This window comes from Haliaeetus leucocephalus, unplaced genomic scaffold (assembly GCF_000737465.1).
Source record: "Haliaeetus leucocephalus isolate CR32 unplaced genomic scaffold, Haliaeetus_leucocephalus-4.0 Scaffold2, whole genome shotgun sequence".
Taxonomy (NCBI): Eukaryota; Metazoa; Chordata; class Aves; order Accipitriformes; family Accipitridae; genus Haliaeetus; species Haliaeetus leucocephalus.
In genome coordinates, this window is record NW_010972438.1 from 2,769,712 (window position 1) to 2,787,977 (window position 18,266).

At 37.0% G+C, this 18,266-nt stretch overlaps 1 protein-coding gene across 1 annotated transcript in view; it reads left to right on the forward strand.

Annotated features, from left to right (window-relative positions):
* Positions 1–671: 671 nt before the first annotated feature.
* The window catches only part of CRBN (cereblon), a 24,447-nt gene continuing 6,852 nt past the window's right edge, over positions 672–18,266 (forward strand). Inside the window, exons 1-8 of the mRNA XM_010570456.1 lie at positions 672–755; positions 3,326–3,438; positions 3,604–3,806; positions 4,850–4,999; positions 8,448–8,610; positions 12,789–12,851; positions 13,578–13,662; positions 15,308–15,423. Coding sequence (XP_010568758.1) covers positions 3,355–3,438; positions 3,604–3,806; positions 4,850–4,999; positions 8,448–8,610; positions 12,789–12,851; positions 13,578–13,662; positions 15,308–15,423 — 864 coding nt within the window. The 5' untranslated portion in view covers positions 672–755; positions 3,326–3,354. The remainder of the gene's footprint in view (positions 756–3,325; positions 3,439–3,603; positions 3,807–4,849; positions 5,000–8,447; positions 8,611–12,788; positions 12,852–13,577; positions 13,663–15,307; positions 15,424–18,266) is intronic.

Consider the following 18,266-nt stretch of genomic DNA (forward strand, 5'->3'; position numbering starts at 1 on the left):
GAGGCGATGTGGGGAGCGGGGCCTCCCTGCCGCGGGCCTGAGGAGAGGGTGAGGGAAGGCGGCGTGGGGCCAGGGAGGCTGCGGGGCTGTGTTGGGAGGAAGGGGAGCGCTGGGGAGCCCGGGCGGCGGTAGCGGGGCGGCCCTTCGGGGGGGTGGTCGGCGCTGTAGGGGCAGATCTGGGCTCATGGAGCCGCAGCCGTACTGCGGCCACTAAGGCTGGTGGTTTACGGCCCGGATTGACCCGAGTCCGGAGTTGCGCGGTGCGAGAAGAGAGAGGCTCAGTCCGTGGGTGTTCAGGCGTTGGGCGGCTGATGGGGTGAGACGTGAAGTTTCCACCGAAGCGGGCAGAGGCAGACACTTCTCTGTAAATTTGGACCGCTGTAAAACCAGACAAAGTCTGCGGAGAACATTTGTTGTTCGAGAGAGTCTCCTCTTGGATGTAAAGGCTCTCCGATGCCGTTAGTAGGGAGGCAGGAGGTGCTGTGCGCAGCACACGAGGGCAGGGTCGGGTTCCACACGCTGCCCAGACTTCTGCAGTGTTGGTGCTGGAGTTTGTAGGACAGCCTGGCTTGGCCATCCACAGACACCAGCGTGATTCCTCGTGGAGACGCCTCTTGCATAATAACGTGCGTTCTTCTGATTTAGCGTATAGTGCACCCAAACCGACAGGAGAGCATAATGGTTTTGGAAGCAGCTCGTGCTAAACTGGAAAAAAACCATTATTTCAGAATAAGCATGCAGAGGAGAACGTAGCAGTAAGTCCTGCCCGTAACCAGTGTAATTTCCTGTAGCAGGAAACTCTATGAGCATTTTATGCCTGTGTATTTAAACTAATATCAAAGTATTTCCTGAATGTTTTAGGAAAATAGCCTTGATATTTCCTACACTGTTCCTGTTTTTTCAAATGAGGTTCGTATTTCCTCGTTTCTGCACAAAGGTGTTGAGAGTAGATTTGGTAGTGTTAGTGGGCCAGCGTGAGCATCCGGGAATGCCTAACCTGGCATGAAGGAACCGTGAGCCTTGTCATGCAGGGTGCGTTCGGCGCTTGCCTTTCCCTCCTTTCTGTGTACTGGAGGTCTCGCTAATCTTGAAATAAGAAAATCAACAACAAAAAGTATAGTTAAGGGTGTAAAAGATGCAGTTTCTTTTGCCTTCTGTCTCCTGTTCCTGTAGTGTGTTGGAGGAGGAGAGTGAAGACGGTGGTGTTTTTTCAACATTCACATGGTGCTGCTGCAGTAAAATGAGTCATCGTTCCTTTCTGCCACCACACAGCAGCTAGCGTGTGTTTTTGGCAAGAACGAGCAAAAGTTTGCAGGGCACAGTTCTTTCTAATCAACTGCTGTTAATTCCTTTTGTGTTCAGAAAAACAGTGAAACGGCCTCTTTCTAAAAGGCTATTAAAACTGGTAATGATTAATGCAACTTGATGAGAGTACCTGCAAACCAGAATATAATTTCTGATGAAGTCAGCTTCCCTCCCCCACCCCACACTGCTGTCCCAGAACCAAACAAAACCTCCCTACTCTTTCCCTCCATCAAGCTAAGCAAAATGCTGGCCGTTTTCTACATCTTAAACATTTTGCAGTCATTTATAGGTAGGGTTCCTAATGTAATATAATGGAAGAGAAATTGCCATAGAATAGAAATGGAATATTTCTTGCAGTAATTAGGAAGATGATGTCTTATTGCTTTAAGTTCTGTAATTAGGTAAAACACCAAAGAGAGTCTGTAACCTCCTTTCTTGTCGTGCTGGATCATTTCTTGTTGAGAAATACAATATATGATGGATCCATAACATTAGCATGTCATGCTGTGCCTCCTACAGGCATAATTCTGTAAACTATGCAGTATTTAAAAAAAAAAAAAAATTAAAATGAGGTGAAGCAGAAAGAAGACCATTGACTAAACATTTTGTAAAGAATACATTTAAGAAATGTTTCTGAAGGCTGAAGAGGGAAAGAAAAGGTTCTTCAAAACCAGCTTATAATGTCTTCTTCATTGTTCTTTTGTGCACCCACTCTCAGAAATAGTAAGATCTCAGTGAAAGAGGGCGGTGGTGCTCCCATTTCTGAAGGAAGACTCCTTCCTTCTGCAGCATCTTTCTTTTGTAAGATTTGCCTACAGTACCTTTCAGATAAGATAATCACTCCACCTCTTGAATTTTCAGCTCTGGATTATTTCTTAAGAAGATACTAATTGCAAAGGCAGGCAACTAGATAGGCTATTGTAAAGATATTTTTTCTGCCTATCTTGTAATATAATAGCTTTTGAGCTCTAAATGATGTTTTTCAGCACCATTAGGCTTATCCATTACTCAGCAGCTATTGGTATAAGAATCCTGCAGATTCGTTTGCAAAGTTTATGATAACATGTATTTTAGATATAGCATGGTGTATAAATACTGTTTGTGTTAAAAGAAATAGGATCAAGTAATATAGTTAGAAATGTGTGAAAATTACATTGCTTTTGTTTTGGGTGAGTATTTGCAGGCATACATTGTATGGTAATGCACAGAACCAGCATTTTAGAGATAGGTATATTTTTTATTATCTTCACTATGTTTTTTTAATTTATTATAAAAATATCTATAGAGATTTTTATACAGATAAATGCACTGTTTATGTTTCCAAAATAAAACATACTGATAATTTAGTTGTCCTCTTGCCTGAAATTAATTTTGGGATTGACACCTGGAACTGAGAAATGGGAAGAAAGTAGTGATTTTTTAAATACTATTTTGTACCTGAACTCCATTGCAGCATCGTATTATTTGCTTCCTTAGTAGTTGCCTTTGCTGGGTTTGTGCATGTGCTGGGGTTTGCGTGTGTGTTTGGTATACACATAGGAGAGACTGACAGCAGTGAAATTATCTAAAATACCGCTAGAGTCTACACAAATATAGAACTTCAGTTACTTTAAACTCGCTTTATGTGTGCAGTTATATTGTTCAGGTTTGTACTACTTCAGACGCTGTATTCAGCATTCTACAAGAAATTTAAGTTATCTGGCATCCTGGTGTACAGACAGAAGACATGTAGAATTGAGACAAGGAAGCAAGGCTGTAGTGAAAATCTGAACTGACAGACATAGTTGTTCTTTAGCCTTTCAAAAATAAATTACCAGCTTTTGACCCTTTCTATAGAACGGTGATTTTGCTGTAACAGCAAGAAAATTATTTTCCACATGTTTACAAATACAAAAGTTGCTTCCCTGTGAAAGGCTGTAGCCTGGGAATGTTGAATGCATTTCTGTGATTCTCTGTTTTTTCTCAGTATCTTAGTCTTTGCTGATTGATTTCTACACAATATTCTGTATGTGTTTATTAGCAGAGAGCGAGGAAGAGGAGGACAATGAAATGGAAGTTGAAGATCAAGATAGTAAAGAAGCTGAAAAGCCAAACATCATTAATTTTGATACCAGTTTGCCAACATCCCATGTGGTATGTTCTTTATATATTGTCCATTAAATAAGTCTTGAAGAGGTTTTGATTGTTTCTGTGTAATTCTATTGTAATGTCCTTAAGCCAAAGACCTAGTTTTACTTTATCCTTGTAAATCAACGAAACCTCTTATACTACTGTCATTTCCTTACTTATTTTTTTCAGTATTTAGGTTCTGATATGGAAGAGTTTCATGGAAGAACAGTGCATGATGATGACAGCTGTCAGGTGATTCCAGTGTTGCCCCACGTGATGGTGATGTTGATACCTGGACAGACGTTACCTCTTCAGCTTTTTCGCCCTCAAGAGGTTAGCATGGTGCGGAATTTAATTCAGAAAGACAGAACATTTGCTGTTCTTGCATACAGGTAAAATACACAAGTGGGTTTACTGATGGTATGCAGCATGTATTTTTAGCACAATTTCTTTGGATACTAAATCAAAAGCAGATGGTTGCATCAGTTCTGTGGTGAATAACATAAGTTGTGGCTGGAAATTGACAAAAATTGTCTTCCAATACGTAATGAAAAGGTTTTCCTGTCACACCGGGTAGCTGCTTGACAGTATCACATGTTTGTATAGAGAAACAGTAGGTGTTGATCTGCTTTCCTTGTTTGAGCATCCTCTTGATTTCAGTAACTGTTTGAATGTACTGCTCCATCTTGCTTAAAGAATAAGCCTTGATCTGAAATGTAAAAATCAGATTCTTGTTTTGAGAACTGTATTCTTGTAAAGGTGTATTTGCTTGTCTCGTGTGTAAATTAACAAGCACAGACCAATGTTTCTCAGTAGAGTGAGAGGCAGGAGGTGATAGAAAAGCGGAAAAGATAAAGGCTAATCTGTGCCAAAAGAAGTTGGGAATATTCCTCCCTCTTCTCCCCCCCCCCAATTTACTATGGTTTAAATATGTAGGAGGTGGGAACAGCTATTTTTATAAAGTCAATCTGAAGAATTTTGATACTTTCAGTATCCGTGTTTCAGATGTGGATACATTGGCGATCCCTGTGTTCCCAGAATTTCACCTCTAAGACCCTAAAATAAAACCAAGTCAACTGGCAAAAACCCCCAACCAACCAAAACATTAGAAGTTGCTTTTAAAGTGGAAAAATAATGATTGCAATTAGTTTAATAGGCTGCCCAGGGAAGTGGTTGAGTCACCATCCCTGGAGGTATTAAAAAAGCAAGTAGATGGGGTACTTCAGGACATGGTTTAGTGGGCATGGTTGATGGTTGGACTCGATGATCTTGAAGGTCTTTTCCAACCTAAATGATTCTATGAAGGTATTTTGCCAAGTTTACTTTTTTGATAAGACTAATCATGTACAGTCAGTGCAGGTAGACTAACTTGTGAAATCTGAATGAACAGTGCAGTCTGGAGGGTAGGTAACCTTTTTAATTCTGTTACTTTTAGTAACGTTCGTGAAAGGGAAGCACATTTTGGAACAACGGCAGAAATATATGCCTACAGAGAAGAGCAGGAATATGGAATTGAAACGGTCAAAGTGAAAGCAATAGGAAGACAGAGGTTCAAGGTGCTTGAAATAAGAACCCAGTCAGACGGGTAAGAAAAATATGTATTTAGTTCTACATACTGCAAATCATGTTTCACCAAAACATTTACGTTTTACTGCAGGTGCATCTGCCCTTTCAGTCACGCAATTGACTAATTAATATAGATATTAATTGAATGCTTAATCAGTAGATTCTCTTGTTATTAAGGACTTCTGACATTTCCTGTTCTAAGACTCATGTTTTAGTTGTTAATAACTTTGCTATAAAATTCTCTAAAGAATATCTACCTGTAGTTTGATTTGATGTGTGTGAGAAAACATTTGTCAGAATGACTTTGTTTCTGAAAATTAAGTCAGCAAAAATAATGCAAGCAAATCAACACCTAAGTTCTAAGGCTTTATTTAAAAATCTCTCACAACTGTTTCAAACCAGATGTGAAATGAGAGTTTACAATATCAAGTGTCTGCCTTCTGTTGTCTTGTGGAAAGCCTCCCTGATAGTGACCGGATTCCATTCCTTTGAAAAATTGTAACTTTCATTTTCTGAAAGGACACCTTTCTAGAGATGGTCTGTGTTGGACGTGTTCCACTTAATAACTGTGTGCAATTGCAGCTCTGAAAGGCTGCAGGCAAGGGTCTGACACTACAGCTAATAACAATATGCTTGTATATTTTTGTTCTTTGAGTGATCTTTAACTACTGAGCCTCAACAGCATGCAGAAGGATTCAGCTGCATGATTCGGATATGGAGAGGATAGTGACTGTGCTCAGAGGGGTGGTGGTTTTCATGAGAAGCTCCCCATGAAAGGGGGGGACTAGAGTCTGGTAATAATCATGAGAAACAAGTTGCTTCTCTAGTTAATTTTTTCCTTTGTAAAACATAAAAGCACACTGTGCATAAATATTTGAATATGAAAATAGGTTCTTGATTTTTGCTAACTGGAAGCAGCCCTTCATTTTTGGTTTCTCAAATACTAAATCTTGTTTATTTTAACCATTGTCACATTGTCTAAACCTCCTTACCTTCAGCAAGTCTTACCTCTTCCTTTCTGACCATTCACTGATACTTCACTGATAGAAATGTGCTACTTCCGTTACTGGTTGGCAGTTCTTTCCATGTGCTTGTCAAACATGCTCAAATCAGCTTTGATAGGAGTATTCTCTTTTACATTCTTTTATAGTCCTGTTCTTGTTTATATTCCGATGTAATACCTGTGATATTCAGAGGCTCCTCATCTAGCCAGTTTTATCATATTATGCAATTAATAACTTTGTCCATTTATGAAAGTGACTAAGACCCTTAATATTTAGTTAAGAGTATGCTGAGTCTCCTGTCACTTTCAAGTTCTTCTTGACACCATGCTCTGCACCATGCATTGCATCATGTGCCTCTATCAACATCACTGTCCAGAGATACAGGCTCCAGACATTGATCCTGTGAGCATGTGATAAATCTTAGCACAATGGCTAGAGGTTTTTGTAATCTTTCCTGCAAAGCCTATAACATCTTACTCCAAATCTGTAAATCTAGAGCTAATCATCTGTATTCTGCTATTGTTCAGTATAGTGGCATTGCTTTAGGAAGATGCCTGGGAACAGTCTGAGCTCAGCATTTTTGTGTGCTTTTTTGGCCTGCCGCTGAAGAAATTAAGAATAAGTGTGCTACTTGCTATTTCTCATTATCTAACATTTGGTTACAAATAACATACTCCAAATTTTACAGCTTCGAAAAACCATTGCTTGAACACAAGATGGCAGTACTTGGACAACTACAGTAACAGCATTGTTGCAGAGAATTCGGTATCCAGAAGCAGTTAAGATGTACAGTGATTTTGTTGTGTTGTTAAAGCATTTATTATGATGATTTTGTCTCTAGTGACTAGCACTTTTACACAGCACATTCACAAGTTTCATTCATAAATACGGATCTTTAAATGTATGAAATAAAGGAGGTGAGATTGACTTATCGTGACAAGCTCTAGATTTGTTGGAATGACTTAAACTATATAGAGTTACTCTACTTGTAAATATTGCACATTTTGTGGGTTTGGGGAGCGATCAGTGAACTTGAACCTCCTAGTATTGTCAGTACATTTTGGAGACATGAGCCTGAGTTCTTCAGTTCATCCTGAGGAAATGATCTTCTCTGCAGGTTGTAAGATGCTCTCCAGACTCCTGTGCCAATGTGCTAACTCTTTCTATGAATGAGCCTGGTAGCGTGACAGTTTGCTGCCACTTTTGTCTGTACATCAGAGGGTCATAAGAAGGGAATTGGACAGAAGAAGAATGTAATGTTTCATCTGTACAAATAAAACATTTTCATTAAAGTCATGTTCCTATTTTTCATGTATTCAAGGCAACTAACAAAAGAAACAAACATTACCAGTCTAAAATCCTTTTTGGTAAAGACGGAAAAATATTGAGCTTCTTAGCAAGAAGAAAATTTCCATAGTTCTTGATGTTTCTGATTCCTAAGTGCTTATGGCAAAACATGATTTTATAACTTATACTAAGTTAACAGAGTTCAGTGTTGTCCCTGTAAGTAAAATTGGAAATTTGTAATGATGTGCATCTCAATATTTCAGGATTTCTGTTGCATAATACTGTTAAAATATAAAGTCTTTCCTGCTAGACAGTATAGTAGCCCCCTAACTGTTGCTGAACTCTTTGCAGAATAGGTGACCTGGCTGATGCTAGGATGTTAAAAGATTGTCAGAGTCTATAACCTGTTTCTGCTGATTTTGAACTCTAGCTAAGCACATAAGCTTTTGTGGTTTGAAGATGCCAAACTGCATTTCAGCTAAACTTCCTTTCTGAGGGTTTGATATGTACTAGCTGACTATTAGTTTATAGCAAAAGTAACTTGAGGAGACAAAAATCTAAAAATGCAATGCTGAGATGGTAGAATATTCTGCTGTGTTGCTACTGCCAATCTGTCTTTAATTCTGTTCACCACAATCCCAGCAGATATCTAGTGCTCTAAAATACAAAGACAGCCCATTGTATCCCATGGAGAAGGTAGCTAACTGTGAGAGGGGAGGAAAAAAAAAAACCAGCAAAGAAACTTTTGCTGAAAAAGTTAAAGCAGTGATCTTTGTACAGTTCTGTATGCCAGTGCAAAAAATATTTGGAAGAGAGCTAATTCTGTTTCTTAAAGGAAAAGGAAAAACAGAGATTGCTTCTGTCTTCAATTTAGGTATACCAAAGTCCAGTCAGCACAGTAGCTTTAATAATTTAGCCAAGGGCATGAGATAATCTGTGTTCTAGAGTGGAATACATTTGGTTTGCTACAGATACACTGTATGTTCCCTAAGGTAATTTGATTTACATTAGTACCACTTTAAAAATGTGATGAAATAGATTGCTGCTTAAATTCTATAATACTGTGTAGTGATTGATTTATTACACAAGCCTATGTTTTTATAAGCAGTAAAATAATTTTTTTAAAATTCTTGTATATGTGTTTATATCTCATCCTTTTTTTTTTTTCCTTATCAGAATCCAGCAGGCTAAAGTACAAATCCTTCCTGAGCGAGTGCTGCCCTCAACAATGGCAGCAGTACAGCTCCAGTCTCTCAGCCGATGCCATGTATTTCCTTCTTCAAAACCTACAGCGTGGCAGGACCAAACTATACATCAATGGTGGCAGAAATATCAAAAGGTTAGAAGCTAGTTGTGGTCTGGTTTTTGTTTTTTTGGTTTGGTGGGTTTTTTCTTTTTTTTTCTTTTTTCTTTTTTTGGTGGTATTTTGAAAATTGGTATAAAATACCATCTTTAGAGGAGGTTGCACACCTGGGATGCTAGATGCCAACCTCCTGCTTTTGTTGTGTATTGTGTGATTGTTTATCAGCCATCAACAGTGGGAAAATACATGTTTCGTATTATGAGTCCTCTTTGCTTTTAATTACAGTGTTATTAGATTAATATTATTACATACTCATGTAATAATACAATTTTTTTTTTACATAATCAAACACCTCGGAGAGTGCTGTTTGGTAAAGCTTGTAGATGATGAAGAGTTGGTGGAAAAGACAGTAAATTTGTAGGATTTAATTTGTAGGCAGGTCAAAGAAGCATCTGAACTTTTACTGACATTGTTTTGACAACAAAAATATTGGCAATCAGTGTTGGCAATGCCAGTGCTCTTGCATTGTACTTGTCATAATGGTTTGTTTTTGAAAGTAAGGAGGCTTCTGTAACTTTTTCTGTGACTGATTTGGGTAGAAGAGGTTTTTAAAGACCAGAGGTGGTTTAGAGATGACTCATATTTCAGTGATGAAACAAGCCTTGTGATCTCATAGTTGTTTGGAATCACGATTCCATTTGCAAATTTTGCTTTAAAACCTGCATCAGTTAAAGGATTAACTTCTATACCTGCAGTTACTTGTTTACAGAAAATGTGGGTCTGCGTTAGAATGGTAGACTCAAGTTTTTTTAACTCGGTCAAATATTCCCACCCAGATGATGGCTGGCTAGCAACTAGGCTGTACTTTATAGTTTTGAGCATGCTTTGTGTTGCACTTTCATCTTGTAAATTTTTGTATAACACATATCTAAAGTTCTTGCTGACTTTTGTGCTTAGTCATCATCTTTGTCAGATCACAATATTTCTATACAGTCCACTTATTCTGGCCAATTGCGTGTGTATTTCTAAGTCTGTTTTTTTATTTATTAGTATTTGTTCAACACATTTATCGTCTGGGATAGTTAATATGTAATCCTTATTTTTTCTTTTTTTTTTTTTAAAAAAACAAACTGAATTTAGAAATTTTCTTAAACTTTATTATGCTGCTAAAAGTGACAAGATAGGAAAGGGTCATAGGAAGCTCTTAATTTTTTTTCATCCACTCTACATATGTTGATATAGTAGTTATTAGTGGAAGATGGTGCTTTTACACACCAAGTGGGTGAATTAACAGTTCCATGGTCTTACCAATTTTATTTCCTAGAGCTTTTTAGTAAGTATGCAGACTTTACACTCCTTTAGAGAGCTTCCAGAATTTTATTTACTTGACTCTGATTAAAAAAAAAAGGAAATAAAAAAAAAGTAGAATCATTATCAAGATGTTGGTATTGTCATTAGGGAACTAGGTTCTGCCTTCCTATTTTTGCTTCACTGGTGCAAATTCTGTCTCCGCTTGTTTACACTATTTTTGCATCACTGCAGCTGTGACAGTGCTTGGAATCAGGAGGGAATTCACACTGAGATCATAGGGCAGAATTTTCAAGAGTCCTAAATGGCTAATGCCAGGCATAAGCTACAAACTTTCGCGTTGCTCAGGGGAACAATAAGGTGTGATTTGTGCTAGAGACAGCTGTGCTGTTTAAAAGGTGCTAAAAGATGCCTTTAAACAAGTGAATGTGCACTTTTACCAGTCAGTATACAGCGTTTTCCTTTAGGAGTCTGAAATAAAATGTACTGTTGAAAGGATAATTTCGCTGGAATAAATTGTTTCCCATAATAAGCACTATGCTAGCATATTGTACTAGCATAGTTATACCAGCAAAAGCCTTTCAAGTGTAAACCTAGCTCATTCTCAGGCACAGTGCAGGCTTTTCAAAGACCAACTATCATGAACAGTGGACAAATATGCACAGTAAGGTTAATGGGACAAGAGTTACCACTGAGGTCAGTAGGAGAGGATGTGGTAAAACGGGACAACCTGGCACTTTTGAAAAAACTAAAATTGTGGGTTATTTATTTATTATTTAACCCACCGTTTTGGTCAGTGGCATATAAAAGGAAAGATACCTTGAAGTTTTCTGTATCAGTAGGGATCTTCAGAACTATCTCCAGAAATTAATACAGAATCCTAGTAACTCTCCTTATTGTCAGATGCAGTTGAAGTTTGGATTTCTTTTTTTCTTCAATGGTGTTGTACTCTGTACTCCCCCCCCCCCCCCCCAAAAAAAACCCCAAAACCAAACCAAAGGAAAAAAACATTAATAACAAAGAACTATTGATTCTGAGTTTTTGAACAAGTTCATCTATGAGTTAACAAACCCAGAAACACTATGCTTCGGGGTGGGGGGGTGGAAATCCCTTTCCAAGACTGATTCTGTCAGATGATAGCTGAAATTCAGTGCACCTGCTGTAAGAAGAACATGTTTTGTGGACTGAGATGCAGATCCAGAGTAGGACCATTGTCCTGTCAACCTCAGTCGCTCTGTTGATGTCAGTAGAACTGTGACTGTTTCCAGTATGACAGGTTTGTACCTCTGTATGTTTGCTAACATAATGAGAAACATCAGAAAAAGGAAGTTGCACATTAAGAATGGTTTCTGCTCCATACAAGAGCTGACCCTGTGTCAGCTGTTACAGAAAATATACTTGCTAATTGAAACAGTAACTTGAGTTTTGGTGTTTCTGAGTCCTTTCTTCAAAGTACCATTTATTTTCTGTGGATTTTAGTCTCTGTTGCCTGATTTTTCTCATTTGTAAAATAAGCATAGTTGCCCTCAAAGGGAAAATTAAAATTTAATTTGTAAGTATTTATAGTACAATTTGAGATCCTTTTCTGGAAAGCGGTGTGGTTATGTAGGATACTGCTTTTTGCATTTTTATTAACCTGAACCTATAAATTGAAGTGTTCAGAAGTCACTGTGGAGAATTGGTTAACTACGCAAATAACCTTACACTGCTGGAAATTTGTAGTTAAGGAATGTGGTTATGATCTAGAGTTTCTTGTCTGCAGGATACACACAAGCTACACACAAGCTGAAGATTTTTTTAGAGGTGATATTAGTGGCCACTTGTATTTTTTTTCATCCAAATCTTCTCTGTATTGTTGTATAGATACTTTCGTACACAATTCAAGTGAATGTGTTAGTCATGTTCAGTGAAGTATGATACAGTAGCATGGGCCGCTCCTATTAGTAAGATTTTTATTTTGAAAGCATACCCATTAATAAAAAATAGTTGTGAGACCTTCAGGGTTTTTTTTTCCTGTTGTTTTTGTTTTCCTCTTCCACATTTGTTTCTTACTCAGTGCTCCATTTGGGTCTGAATTTTTCTTCATAGGATTTTGTTAAACGGATATTGTACAATATTTTGTCACTGTCTTTGGGTAGTTATAATAAAGCTTTTTAATAGCTTTTCAGTAGGCTGGCATAAGCATTGATGTTCAGTAAGCATTTCTGAAAATGTGATTTCCATTGAAAATAGGTACTAGAATGAGAGTGGATAGCAATATCCAATTAAACATCAAGACTGCCCAAGTTTTCTTAATCAGTAATTGTTCCGCTGTGAGAAAGCATCCTCTGGAACTCCTAACTTGTGTGTTAATATTTTTAAAATGGGAAACTAATTTGTTAAAAAAATAACTAAAAATATCATCATATATCCTTTAAATTTATATATGTCAGCTTAAAATACCTGATATGGCCCATTAATCTTCTTTGATTTTATTTACTTATGCATTTGGCTAAATTGATATGAATAGTTTAATCACCTCACATAGTGGTTTGCTGAAGTAGCAACAATTGGTAGAGACTAAGGAACAGATGCACTATCTAATAGCACTTAAATTTTTTGAACTGTCTAAATTTCAGATAGATGCTCTTTTGAAAGGCATAATTTCTTATTAGTAAGCATTAGAAATACTTCTAATGCTGAGACAGGTTTTCTGAGAAAATCCATATATTGTCTGTCTTGTACAGAAGTCGTAGCTCTCAATGCATTTGAGAATGCAACTCACTTTGAAGTACTGGTCCTGATAGTGATAATTTGTTGTATCTTTAAATAACCAGGTATCTCTCCTCTGTTTTATTTGTTTGAACAAGAACTGTCCCTAAAATCTGCTAATGTTAAAGAATAAATATTTGTGGGTTTTGTTTTAGAGGAAGTTCCACTGTGCAAGTTTGACATCTTGGCCTCCCTGGCTCTACTCTCTATATGATGCTGTAAGTTCACCCTATATATTACCAAATAATCTGCAATTAGTTTTGTATGTTTTCATATCTAATTATTGGATAATGTAAAAGCTTTAATTTTGTTGGCTCATAAGTTGCGTTTTAAAGAAGTGTATAGTTTTCAGTTTACTGTTAAAAGAGCAGGAAGGGCTTCCCCCTCTGTACAGTTGTTCCCTTGTGCTAGAGCATGTGTCTGGGGTGGATAAGAGGTTCACATTCCTGCTGTGTTGTCTCAGCAAAAACTCAATCCTTTGTCCCACATGCTCCAAGTGAGTGTCCTAACCACCAGGGTGCTGGATTGTCTTAGGTCCGTCTTTCCTGTTGGAGTTGGTTTACACTTTAAAAATTATGTATTTCTTTATATACATATGTATATTAGTACATAAAGTAATTGGTGTAAGAGAGGCAAAAGTAGGGAGGAGGCTAGCCCTCATCTCATTTGTACAGTTCTAGAATTTTAAGTTGTCTGCTTATCTCAAATGAGAGTTATAACCACCATGGGCCACTGGTTCATTTTGGTCTGTTTCCCATCCTATTTTGCACTTAGTTTAAAATATGTAGATACAAAATGAGTCTGTAATTATTGTAACTCTTAAAAGCTAATGTCCACTTAGGGAAAATAGCTTACTCTACATTTTGCTTCCTTTTTTTTTTTTTTTTTTCCTAAGAAAACAGAAATACCTATGTATTTAAATTAGGCTTTTCTTCTAACAAAAGGAAACCTTGATGGAAAGAGTCAAGAGGCAGCTACATGAATGGGATGAAAATCTTAAAGATGAATCTCTTCCAACAAACCCAATAGGTATGATATTGTTTAGCTTATGAACTCAATTTTTAATTATTTTTTTTAGTTTCCTAAGAAAACAAAACTTAGATAATTGCCTTTTATTGGCAGTCCATCCCTCACTTCCAGTTTCCAATAAATTTTGACAAAAGGATGATAGAGCTTTTAGAGACATGAACATCCTCCAACTATGCAGAAACACGTTCATTAAAAGAAATAGAACTCCATTGCGTTCCATGGCAGGAGGAATACAATCTAAATTTTTCCTAAGAAAACAAGAGACAAAAGCATACGAGAGTTTTAAAATTATTATGTAAGTCTAAGTATTAGTATGTATAATCTCTTTGTTCTTACTTTGTATTACCTCTTATCCGACATGAAGGAAAACAGCACCAGTAACCTAATCACAAGAAAGTTGGGAATCAGATTTCATACCTTAGCAGGCATTGGGGTTATGTCCCAGTGAACAAGTGTCTTCTCTGTGCAGCTCTCTAGTATCTAGTAAGATGGAAATTTCAGCTGAAGCCTTTCTAAGGGGGCAAACATTCTTTCCTGTGTAGAATCTCAAATGCCTAACAAGGGGGAAAATCAAATTGCAGCCTGCAATTAAAGTCAATTAAGCCCCAAATGCAGGTCTGGGCTCAATAGTTTAGATGTACATGGAACTTTCATTTCTGATTTGCCTAAAGTAGTGGTTGAAAGTACTTCCCGTCTGCTTTGCTGTGCTGCTTAGAGGACTGTATATGGAAAGCATATGAAATAATCTGAAAACAAACAAACAAAAAATCCAGTATTTTTTTGGCACTTCTTTTCTCATGATTCACAGCATGCTGATATTTTGCTGACTTTAATTTTCAGCTTTTGAATTCTTTTACAGGCTCTGAGGAATGGGATGATTTCCAGCTTAGCAAGGTTTTTGTTAGCTAAATTAAAGAATGACTGTCATAAAGTTATTCTACCTTTTGTGGTTTTGCCTTCTAATACCTGATTGAAGTTGCTGCCTGAGAATTTACTATCATATTAATTTTTATTTATTTATTTTTTAAAAAACGAAGTCTGTCGTCTTGACTGAATATTGTTGGATCTAATTTTGGTGTGTATTCAAATGTGGGAAAAAAAAACCTCCAGAAGGGAGTGTGTACAGAGTATGTCTTCTTCCTTCTCACGGTATAACAGTAAAGAATACTTTCTTAGTACTAAATGAGTAGCATAACTTGGTTGTAATTTATGAAGGAGGTGTATGTTTGAGGGTTTTTTCTTTAATTTTTCCTTCTCTTATAAAAGCATGTCTTTTCTTTTTGCAAAAAAGGAGCAAGTGCAAGTATAAAGCCAACCACCGGTGGCTGGAAAACTCAGTAATTCTCTGTTGAAGTAGAAGTCTGTATCAATGTTCTCCAGGGGTTTGTTCTGGTTTAAGAATACATTACCTTACCAGCATTCTTCAGTCTCCATCATTGGTGATCTTTAAGTGTAGATTAGACAAGTATCTTGGAAGAGGTTTTATGTGTACGTGATCCAGCCCTTGGGCAGAAGGATGTACCAAGATGACCTCTAAAAGTCTATTGTAAACCTAAGTTTTAGCATTCTATCTGTAACTGAGTAGAAGGAGTAGGCTTTATTTCTCTCTGTAATTCTAACAGGCCTGGTACTTTCTCATTTCTAGATTTTTCTTACAGAGTTGCTGCTTGCCTGCCAATTGATGATGCATTACGTATACAATTGCTTAAAATAGGTAGTGCTGTTCAGCGACTCCGGTGTGAATTAGATATTATGAACAAAGTGAGTATTTTTTCTTTACTTGTCATTAAATTGTTCTTACAAAAAAACCCAGGAGTGACTGTTACAATCTCTAACAAAAAAATATGAAATTTCCAAATGATACATCTGGAGAGTGAATTTGGGTGTTCTTTTATTTCTTCCTTCCGCTTTAAAAGTTTTCTCAAGAAAGAAAATGCTCTCTCTCAATACTAGACTTCATGTTCAGCAGCAAGCAAGAAACATATACTAATATTTGCTTTTGTTAGAAATATATTTCAACACCTCACAGCACTTTTTTAGCCAAGAGATGGTGCTAGAAGTCCAGTGTTGCTCATAACCATCTTACGAACATCATAACCCTATATTGACAGTATAATATACGGCAGTCAAGTTGCATTGTGCCATGAAAACTTGTGGGTTTTGTAACAAAAGATAAGTCTTCCTAGTATTGAGCTATTGAGTATAAATCTAACTAGTGGAGTGGAAGGATTTTTGCAAAAGGCATGTATTGACTTCTTAGGCGATACCTTTTTAAGATGTTCAAAAACTTGTATTTCCTTGCCTTCTTTCCATGGCCATGGAAAGCTCTAAACATAGGACAGTAAAGTTTTATTTTTACATAGTATATATCTTCATAATGATATATACTGTCTTAATAATACTATAAGTAATATTATATATTATAACTGATAATGCAGCTAAGTATCAGTCAACGTCATGTTGAATCCTTTAGCAACAGTATTTGCAATAACATCTCCAACAGCAGTTCAGACTGCTATTCTCTTTCCAAAGAGAAAACACTGAAAAGAGCCATCGGTATAAATACAAGTTTTAACTGTAAACGTATTTATGTGTTTGATAGTGGTAGCTGGAATATTTACCGTTCAATTCTTGAATGGAGAGAAAAATTAATATTTTGTTAATACATTCATATCACAAAGAATAGCTATGTACATCCTGATTGACTTTCACCTTGTGCTGGTTGTAAGCTTGCTGGGGATACCAAAGTACTGTCTCAAACTTTAGCATAACATAACCCCAGTCACTGTTGTGTTTGTCTGTTGGATATAGAGCAGGGGAAATTTTGCCTGTTTGCCTAAAAAGTACTCCCTCTTTCTGGGGAAAAGAGAACCACAGTATCGTTCTAATACTGTTCCTTTTCCCAAAGTTCATGCACTAAAAATGTAAAGGGGAATATACAGAGAAAAGGAGACAGAAAACATATCTTCCAAATTCTGAGACAGAAATGGACAGGTTTTCCGTGAGGCTCTAACCAGATTAAACTTAATTTGTGTTTCCTGAGTCAGATACTCTGAAAATATTCTGATATTCAGGTGCTACTAAGAACTGTTCATGTTCAGAACATTGTATATTTTCTATAAATCTCAGGGACAAGAGGACTTAAGTTACCGTCATAAAATATCAGGTAAAGTTGATTTTTCGCCTACACCAAAAAAGGTGTTTTCTTCATCAACGTGACATTTTATTCTGTAAATGTGTTTAACTGTTCTACATTAGTGTGAGAATGGTAGAGTGCATTATGGTTCTTTGCAATTTTTAGCAACACTTATTTTGGTCAAATCCACTCTTTTTCAGCCAGGCTTCTTTAATGAGAAGGGGTGCTCTGGCAGCATAGCATATATTTTGGTTTACTTGAGAAGGATAGACTTAACACATTTCATTGTTCAGAATGTAATTTACAGTAATATAAATGATTATAAGACCTGATCCATTTTCTTTTGTCTTTGGTATCAGTGAATTGCATTGTACTTTTAATAGCTTTTCCTGTTACTAAAGACAGCTTCTGTGCTTATTTTTAAAGGAAAGTAGATCACTCACTTCTGTGAATTCTGCTTGAGAGTGCTAATTGTAGTAATTAGATAGGTTTGGAAATGGAGGGATGGAATTAAGTAGCTGTCTAAATTGGATTCTGAGAGGGATATATGAGCACGAGATTATAATCTGTGAGTAAGGGTGATTTAAAAGAGTGAGCAATAATACATGTTAAAGGGCCCTGGTAGGAGAGAAAGGCCAAGTGAGCTTTAAGAAGGGAAGTGAAGTGGTGTATGATAAATACTATCTGTATAGTAGAGCAATTTTCTTCCCTCAGTCTCCAAGATCAGTAGACAGTGTGTTTAAAGCGTGGGGCAGAACCTGCAAGAAAGGAGCTGGAGGAAGTTGAAATGCAGCAACAAGCCCAGAGCATCTGAATAGAGAAAAGGGCAGAGCAAAGACTGATGTATGCCTGTGTAGTATCACACGAGTGGAGTGCAGGAGTCAGAGCTCCGGGAGACTCAGCAGCACAAGCTGTGATTTACTCCAGGTTTTTAAAGGATATACGCTTACACATGGACTTGTCCGAGCAAAGATCCTAGGTGCAGCATTTTGTTCCAAAATATAGTGGATCATTTTTGGGGTAATTTCATATGCGTTACCCTTAAAAAGAGGTAGAAGTAATGCACCTCCTGAAAATTAATGGTAGTGTTCTACTAAGCTGATTTGACTGCTTATTTTGTGGGCAAAGTGATGAATTGTTTCGTCCTACCTTTTAGAAATCGTAGAAGATAGATTAGTCTGTTATAATCTTTAAGAGAAAGATCAATATGTCTTACATATTTTTGTGAGGAAATTAAAACCATTGATCTGCAGTACTCTCAAATTTTAGAAAGACTTAATGATTGCATTTGTACTGATCTACCTTTTCTGTGTTGTATTTTAGAAGAGCAAAGGTTTTTTCTAAATTAGCTTTTAGAGACCTTAGAAGATTGACTCACTTATTATCTTTGTGTAGTCAGGTCAGATCCTCTTCTGTGTGTGGATTATTTTTGTGGGGGGGGGGGGGGGGGGTGAATAAAATTTTTTTT